General features: G+C 36.1%; 1 protein-coding gene across 1 annotated transcript in view; it reads right to left on the reverse strand.

Annotated features, from left to right (window-relative positions):
- DOK6 (docking protein 6) overlaps positions 1–9,404 on the reverse strand; it is a 170,515-nt gene that overhangs the window by 26,109 nt on the left and 135,002 nt on the right. Inside the window, exon 7 of the mRNA XM_015818246.1 lies at positions 1,647–1,764. Coding sequence (XP_015673732.1) covers positions 1,647–1,764 — 118 coding nt within the window. The remainder of the gene's footprint in view (positions 1–1,646; positions 1,765–9,404) is intronic.

Consider the following 9,404-nt stretch of genomic DNA (forward strand, 5'->3'; position numbering starts at 1 on the left):
TCTCGGAGAAAAGGTGGCGGAACTCAAACCTGGCCACGCCCTCATCAAACCCTAGGACCGCCCCTTTAGAGAACAGGAATGCAAGTAAAATTTGGGAGGGGCTATTTCCAGTGTGGGAGGGGCTATTTCCGGTGCGGCCGGCCCGGAAAAAGGTGCCGGAACGCGGTTCCGCCGCGTTCCGGCTGAAAAAAAGCCCTGCATTGTAGTAAGCATTTTGTCTCTTTTGGCCCTTTTTATTGTTTGTTGACCTGTGTGTTACAGGTAGAAAAGGAGAATATACATACACTTATAAGTACCTCCACAAATTCTCAAAATGTCTCCATCTTTTTATCTTAAGAATAAAGAAGTGACACTGAAGGAGCACCTGATTCTACTCAGCTCTATTTTTCTATTACTTTAAACAAAATTGTATTTAAGAAATACAAGGTAGTTACCAAAAATAATCTTGTAGTAGTAGCAGCATTTAATTCTTCATGGTATGTTTTTATTTCATCAAATTATGAATGCCCCTGATGATTTAAGGCTGTACAGTTCTGTACAGGAAAATAATCTGACCTAAAGACATTGTTTCTGACAGTCCATCACTCTCGTAACATTATAATTTCATTTTTTTCTACAAGAAAGACATCAGCAAAAAGCCATCTCAGCTGAGGATTAACAGCATATTAACTCTCAATCTCTGTACTTTGATTTCTATACACAATCACACTCCCACTTATTAATATACAATGAAAACTATACCAGAAGTATATTGTTTGGGAGGTGTTATTAACTTTAATAATTTTTATTATGCCAAAGTTGGTAAGTTAATAATTACATATGTGTGTGGTTCAGTGAACTGCTCAGATAGTAAACCCATAAGGTGATAAAGACAAAAGACAACAAAGTAACCAGAAGACTGAGGAGAGCATATATAGGGATAAAATGATAATAATTTTGGTAATTAAACTGGACCTTATGTCCAGTCCAACCTATAATTTTGACCTCTATCTGGCTTGGGTGAATGAAGACACATATAAAAGAAGCTGCATATGTGCCTATATTTCTCTCATTTTTCAAAAACAAACCCCATCATTTTCTGGATATTTTTGATAAAAAAACAACAACTGGGATTTTTTCTTTGTCACAATAAAACATTGCCTTATCTGTGGTGTACATTTACAGAAAAATAATTTGCTAGTAGCCATCTTTTATCCACCGAGTTCCAAACAAATCTGGGAAAGTTTAGGGTGACTATTTTTTTAGTCCTTTACTCCAGTCATGATTTCAATATAAATTAGAGGAAAAGTCCAATGAAAATGCAGTTTGCACGGGGTGGAACCATAAGAGTATATTTTGTACACAAAACACTTTTACCTTTCCCCCCCATATTTGACAAAGTGCTTTGAGTAATTATCTATTTATCTATGGTGGCAAATGACCCACATTCTGTGTAGAATATGCCAGTGTAAACAAAATTAAATCTTCTCTAGTAGCAAATAGCTTCCTCTGATAAATTCCATATAAAGACTCAATATATCTGCCTGCCTTCCTGCCCGCCCGCCCATCCTTATATCTGCCTTAGTAATTTAAATGGTAAGAAAATCATCAGTGCAGATGAAAGCAATTTATGAGGGGAACCTAATGGTTCAAGCATCTTACCTTACCTTGTAAACTATATATTTCTCCCATGCTGTTCTGCCGAGTGATGTGATGCCAGTATGCACTACGAGGAAGTGAGATCGACTTAGGTAACGTCATTGGTTCGGACAAACTGGTCTGAAGCTGCAAAGATAAAGAAAATACACCATAGCATGTTTCTGAGTAATCTGTCATATATGTTTCAAGCTAACATTATCACAATCAATTTGTTAAGCTGATGTATTTTAATTCACCATCAATTATATTTTATTGTGTCCACTAATGCTGGCAAAAGTTTGATGAAAACCTACAAATCAACATATTGTTCCTTAAATTTTCAAAAAAGCCAGTTTGTGTAGTGCTTAAGGTCCTGGCCTAGAGAGCCAGAGACTGTGAGTTCTAGGCCTTCCTTAGGCATGAGAAGCTGGTTAGTAAGTTTGAGCCAGTCACAGTGTCTCAGCCCAACCTATCTCACTTTGTTGTTATTGTGAGGAAAATAGAAGGCAAGAATATTAGATATATTTGCTGCCTTGAACTGTTCAAAATATATAAAAAAGCCAGAATATCATCATCATCATCATCATCATCATCATCATCATCATCATCTCCTTCAGTCCAAACTCAGCAGAGGAAATATAAAGCAATTAATATCTGGGCAAATCCAGTTATTAAATACATAGTTGGAATAGTGAATTGAAGTCAAGCAGAAATAAAAGCCTTTCACAGGAAGATCAGAAAAGTAATCACAATGAATCCTGTCCTTCCTCCACATAGCAATGTTGATGGACTCTACTCATCAAGGAGCATGATGGGTGAGGAATGTTGCAAGTACCCCAAACAGTTGAAAAGGAAGAAGGAAAAACAGTGGAAGACTATCTGAAGGACAATGAATAAGATGCCCTGAGATTAGTACACCATGAAGGCTAATTGAGAAGGAAACCAAGCCTTAAGAACAAGTGCATACAAAGCAAGGATTGAGAAGAGAGCAAAAGAAAGCAAATGCTGCCTCTAAAAAGAAGCTGAAGAAACAGTGAGTCACCTAAGTTGGCTGTTGTAAGAAGATCACACAGACTGATGGCAAACAATGATATGAAAAAGGAGCAACAATGGTGCATTAAAATATCCACAAGAAACACCACTTGCCTACAAGCAAAAACTGGTGGGACTACCCCAATGGACAAAGTAATAGAAATGAAGCAGCTAAAGTGCTCTGGGATTTTAGAATTTAAACATAAGAAAGACAAAAAAGTCTGGATAGTGGATATGGCAGTACCGGTGATAGCAAAATAGAAGAGAAAGAACTCGAGAAAATAAAAAAATAAAAGATTAGCAAATAGAAGTAGCACAACTGTGGCAAAAGAAAGCAAAGGTAGTACCAATAGTAATAGGCACCTTGGGTGCAATCCCAAAATATTGGGGGTTGCAACATTTGAGCACTGACAAAATTATCATAAGTCGAATGCAAAAGGCAAATTTACATGGAACAATGATGATATCTTTAACACCATCAAACATCTGCCTGTCAGATCCTTAGGATAGGTGGATAAAAGTGCCAAATCCAGTCTAAACATCTGGCTGACTGTGTGATGAACCATAATAATAATAATTGCACTTCCACTTTGTAGCAGTATACTTGTTACTATAGTTGCATTTCAAGAGGAAACCTGGCAGGCAAACAAAAGACAATTTGCCCTACCACTCATGGTTACTTTCAAACCTGTTCAGAAATGTAATGGTTTTTTTTAAAACCCAAGAAGTAGAATCATTAACTATCTATACATCTAGCTGCCTTAATAGTTGCAAGTGAGCAAAATTGCAGATATTGTTCAAGAGATGGGAATTTGAATATAGGGTTCTTCATAACACTATAAACTACCTATCTGCTCAAAGCAAAGGGTATGTGATGTACTAGGAACAGTGTCTTTCATATAACTAGCTCCTAAGATAAATGGTGATCTATGCACATAGGTTTGTTCTCTACATATTTATTGTCTTGCTGAAATAGTGGGCAGATGGATTTTAGTTCACAGGTTTGTTCATAACAAATAACAAGGAGCAGGTTAATCAAATGAACAAGTGACTAAAGATGAAGGTGAATAAAAGGTACATGGTGCAGAAGCTGCAGTGATCAATTAAGAAGGAAAGTGGGGCAATATTTTCCAATAGACAGCTTGTGCAATTAGTAGAAAAGGTTCTTTATAGTGTGAGCTGTGCCACTTGATGTTGAGATCTATGCTTTTCCTAGCTACTTTTGGTGACTAAGAGGACTATGAATAGCTGGAGTCAAGAGGTTATGAATTTCTTTCAGAAAGGATGCAGTGCCATCAATCCTGAAAGAGGTGGTAATGCACTGTCTTCTGAAGAAGCTTTATCTTGACAACTTTTACCCAATACAAACATTTCCTTTCTGGGGGAGATTTTGGAGAAGATGATGAGAAATCAGCTTCAGAGGATGATATAATGTAGGAATCCTCTCCAGCATGGATTCAGACCTCTGCATGGATTTGGTACATGAACTACATCAGGAACTAGAAAATAGGAGTGAATCCCTGCTAAAACTAACTAATATCTCAGCAGCTTTCAATATCCATTGACTACAATATATGGATTTTGGAAGGTAGGGATATCAAATTACAGTGGTCATGTTCCTACCACAGCAGATAGACTCAATTGATAGTAATGGGAGATGAGTATCAAGCCCATGATCTCTCCAATATGAATATCTCAGGGCTTAATTCTTTCCCTACTCTAGGATCCAATCTGGTCGGTCACCGGGACCAGAGATTTTGTCTTCTGAGCTTTCAGATTCATGCTGGAGCCCATCTTCAAGGAACTTCTCTCTTTCCCTACTGGTGTGTAATATCTATATGAAATCAATGAGAGAGACATTATCCATTGTTTTGTTTTGCTGTAAGATACTATCAATATGCTGATAATACTCAATTATAACCAATACCTTGGGCCATAATGGATATACTATAGAAATTCTGACCTAGGATCTGGAAGTGGTGATTTTGGGTATGGGCCAAAACAAGTTAATGATGAATCCCAGAAAGATGGAGTTCCTGGAGTTCAGAAAAATCATAGTTCGTTGACACCTTTAGTGATTGTTCTAGGAGTTACTCTCTATCTTCAAGAGGAGACCTGAATTCTGCTCTAATGGGTTTTCACAAATAAATGAAAACCTACCCTAGTTCTGAGATACAACATTAAGTGGATGTTAGGTTTTGATGTCTATCCTTTTGATTAGTGCCACTGCACTATATATTTTGCTTTTTAATGTTCCACAATTGTTAACCTTTTTTTTCTTGTCCACTGCTTACTGGCAGCATAGACATGTTCTGCAACATAAACATTTTAAATGAAGCTAAATGATAACAGATTTAGATCCTTAAAAATTTCACATAGTGCATAATAAAATAATGCTATTTGTGTCCTCAAAATATGGTGACAGCCACCAGCTTAGTTTTAGAATTAATGAAGGAGAAGGGAATCGATAGTCAGACATCATGCTGGGAAACTACTTTACGATCAGAGAAAACATGCTTTTGATTCTATAGAAGAACAAAAGGAGTTCTGATTAAGGACCAAAAGAGGAGAAAGCTATTACTACTACCAATAGGCCTCTGCTGGTCCATTAGAAACATAACTCCATCCACTGGGGAGAAAGAGAGAGGGAAGAGGAGGGAGGGAGGGGGAGAGAGAGAGAGAGAGAGAGAGAGAGAGAGAGAGAGAGAGAGAGAGAGAGAGAGAGAGAGAGAGAGAGAGAGAGAGAGAGAGAGAGAGAGAGAGAGATGGAAAGATGTGAAAACTGATCCCGCCTTCCATTATTGTTAAGGTTCTTCTCTCACTGTTGGTTAATGATTAGAAAACTTGCAATATACTTTAGATGAATCTATCTTTCTAGGATTAGTTCTAAAATTCCAACTAAAGTTTACAGTTCCCATATTTGTGAAAGAAATCCCTGACATCTTTTCACTAAAAAGAAAAAAAAAGTGATATGTAGGTTTTGTCCAAGCCAGACTGGATTTGTGAGTAAGGCTGAGTAAAAAACTGGCTTACTAAAGCAGCTCTAAAAGGCAGTGTTCTGTGTAAAGTTCATGGGCTTGCAAGCAGCAATCTCATTAGGAGGTAATGATTCCGAAAAACAGCATTAATTCTCATGTGGTCTTTCTACTGCAGCTATTGTACAATGATTAAAGGACATTGGGGACGGGATTGAAAAGAACTTATGGGCTGTATTGTCTGCTTCTCACAACCATGCTGCCCTACAACCCTAATTTAAAAATATATAAAAATATTATAGATCAATACATGCAGACAGGACATTCATTTAAACAATGTTTAGAAATAGCAGTAATTTATTGATTAATCTTGTGACCTTATCAATAAAATAAAATAACAATAAAATATAGCATATAGTCTATTTCTGGAGTAAGATAGGAGGAAATATTTATAAAATAATATGTATTAATATAAGGTGTCATAATCAGATAAACAAATCTCCCTTACAGGGTACTCCAATTTATTCAGTGTCCAGGTTTCAGAGAACCACTGCCTTAAACTTAGCACTTCTATATATAGTATGTACATTTTTGCCCAGGAAGAAATATAACAATCTGTGAACTGGATACTACTGGGCTGTTCTTTCCAATAGGGATTATAAGTATTTAAGACTAATAAGGGCATATAATTGACATTTGAACAAAATATGAGAAATATTTCCAATGGTTGGGGTATTGCTTATGGAGGTTCTCTCATAATTTGGCAAATGGCAGAAGTGCTCATATTTAATCACGGAGTCCAACAACTCAAATATTGCTCTAGAATAGGCCCTTCTTAAAATTTGTGTCCGACTCAATGACAAACATTTTCATTTTGAAAAATCGTTTTATTCTTAGCCAATCAACCTAGGAATCTATTTTTAGCCAACAATTCCATGTTGGTTTGAACACTAATATCTAGGACTCCGTTTAAAAATTTCCCTTGCCTAGGAGGTCATTGAGAGTAAATGCTGCATAGAAAACCCATATTGTGAAATACTTCTGGAAAGTTGGCTGACCCAGGAATTGGGCTGGCCTATGCTTATCTATTCTGTTAAGCACATTTTGAGAAGTCTATTAGGGTAACAAAATTTGGAATTATTGTGTATTTACATTTGGTCAATTTCTTTTCAGAAGAAAGCCTCATTTATGAATTCATATAAATAACTGCTACAAAAGACAATTACTCCAGAGTAAATTGAATGCTCTGGACAGGAGGATTCCAAGGTCAGAATAAAATACTCTTTCTAAAAGTTTAATTTTATGTTTCAGGTATTCTAATATTCTGTTACTGGCTTGCTCATTTAAAAAGAAAAATCTTCATTCATAGAGATTATGACAATATATTAGCCAACTGAGCCCACAAAAGATTCTATCCATGCTACTAACAGCTGGGACTAGGGATATGTCAGTAATTTCTTTTTACTTCTTTTTTGCTACAGGCAAGGTAAAAATAAATGAGATAAAATATAATCCCTGTATCTTCTGTTGTGCTTCCATTTGGAACAATATGCATGTGCAATACAGATATTGCTATAATGCTGAATTTTCAGTTTGTAAAGACAAAGTTTCAGTAGTTTTGTTGTGTAGGATATTTTCTCCGTTGTTCGCAGATTCTGCTGAAGTGAATCTAACAGATGGTTCTTTACTTCAATGATGACATCAGTTCTGGGGATATTTGTGCGGACATACTATATGCGGCCACAAAAAGCATGTTTACATGTTGATTTCTTATGACTTTAAAACATATTTTTCCTCTAAATCTTTTCTTTATGCAGTTCTCAATACATTGGCTGATTGGCTTACCTTCATGGTTCTAGAATGAAAATTATTGTTCCCTAATACACATGACCTAACTTCATGTTCTATTTTGTGAAAATCAAGATTTACATCAAATCAACTTTTGGGGTTTATAATGAATATGTATTATAGATGATAGATAGATAGATAGATAGACAGATAGATATCCATATATCCCTTTCAATCTTATCAAATATATAGTGGTCCAAAGTATATTATAGAGATGGATTTTCAAAAACATTTGACACTCCCTCTCCTAATAGCAGCTCTTATAGATTGGTAACTAGTTAAAAAAACAGTAAAAATAAATGGGTAATTGTCTCTTAGGGAAGATATGAAAAATGAAGTCCTCCACAAATCAGCTCACACTGAATTCTGAATCAAGAGAAGTATATACTTTTCACAGTATAGTTGAACTGTGGATTCACTACCAGCAGTTGTGGTAAAGGCAGCCAGTTTGGGTGGTTTTAAAAAGGAACTGCACAGGATCATGGAGGATTAGCTTTATCAACAAGAATTAATATTTTGTAACTGCCTTTTGAATCACAGGCAAATGTTTTAAATGCCAGATTGCCAGAAACAGCAGTCAAAGACTTATATCTATTTCCCTTTAGTCCAGATTTGTGAGCATCACAAAACCATCTATTTGTCTACTGGGTTGCACATAATTCTGGACTATGTACCAAATATTTCATGGCAGTGTTCCAGATCTCTGTCCGTCTGTCTGTCCGTCTCTCTCTGTGTGTTCACAACTCATATACAATCTCTCTCTATCCACAAGTCTTTTTGGAACTTATACTGAGAGGTCTGCAAGCATCGGTACTATTGCTCATGGATGCCTTTCGAGTTTCACTTCAAATAAGAAAAAACTACTTCAACCTCCAAAGTTGCTCTTGAAGTTTTAAAAGCTCCATTATTACGGGATATGGGCTATTTGATCTCATATATCACCTAAATGATATCTGAGATCAAAACATCTTTTTACTACAAAAGCAAAAGCAAAAGCTTTTCTTCCTTCAAAAGAAGCAGTGGGAGGAATTTTACCTTGAGATGAATAGAATTCTCCCTCAGAAACAAATACATCCTATATAATAGTACCATTTCTTGCTATTGAAATCATAGCATTTATTTATACAAAGGGTTTCGGTCTAAATAGTGAAAGATAAAAGCAGGCTCTTGAAAACTAAAGGTCAGTATAGTAATATTCCATATTTGCCTTAATGCATCATCAGGGAGATTGACATGGTGCATGATTTAATCTCCAATAAACATATATTAATGTAACTTTTCACAATTGCCTCTTTTTAGTTAATTTATTCTGGGTTCTTTTTTCTATATTCTCTTCTTTTGGTTCCTCAAAGTATTTATTTAAATGTTCCTTTAAAGCTGTAAGGTCCTTAGGGCAGAGATCTGTCTTTTGCTTATTGTCACCCTATGAAGAGCATACCGATGGCTGGCTATTTATCACCTTAGCAACAGAGTGCCCCCTGCTCTGTTTTGTCTCAGAACTATAAATATTCTGCATCAGATGGTAGCAAATTGCAGTGCATCTCTCTCCCTGGCAAGTAATTTGTGCCATCTTGGGTAATGCAATATTAATATTTGCATCATTGAACACATTTCAAATTTATAAAATATTACCATTGATTTATTAGGAAAGATACTACTGAGGACATTTTGATATAATATATCCTTCGTCACTATATTATATAACACAATCTCTTTATGTTATCATGGACGTATCCTTTCAAGGAGAGGTGGGCAATACTTGCAGGCTGCATTCCCTCAGAGCTAAGCTGCTGGAGGCTGTGATTAGTGGGAAAAGCATCACTGAGCAGAATCAAAAGAGGACAATTCTCTACCAAGACAATTCTCTCTTGTTGACAAATCTTTCTCTCTCCTTTTCTCCCTCCCTTCTGGATCATTCTTGTCCAGAGATTT

The sequence above is a fragment of the Protobothrops mucrosquamatus genome, unplaced genomic scaffold (assembly GCF_001527695.2).
Source record: "Protobothrops mucrosquamatus isolate PMUCROS unplaced genomic scaffold, P.Mucros_1.0 scaffold707, whole genome shotgun sequence".
NCBI lineage: Eukaryota > Metazoa > Chordata > Lepidosauria > Squamata > Viperidae > Protobothrops > Protobothrops mucrosquamatus.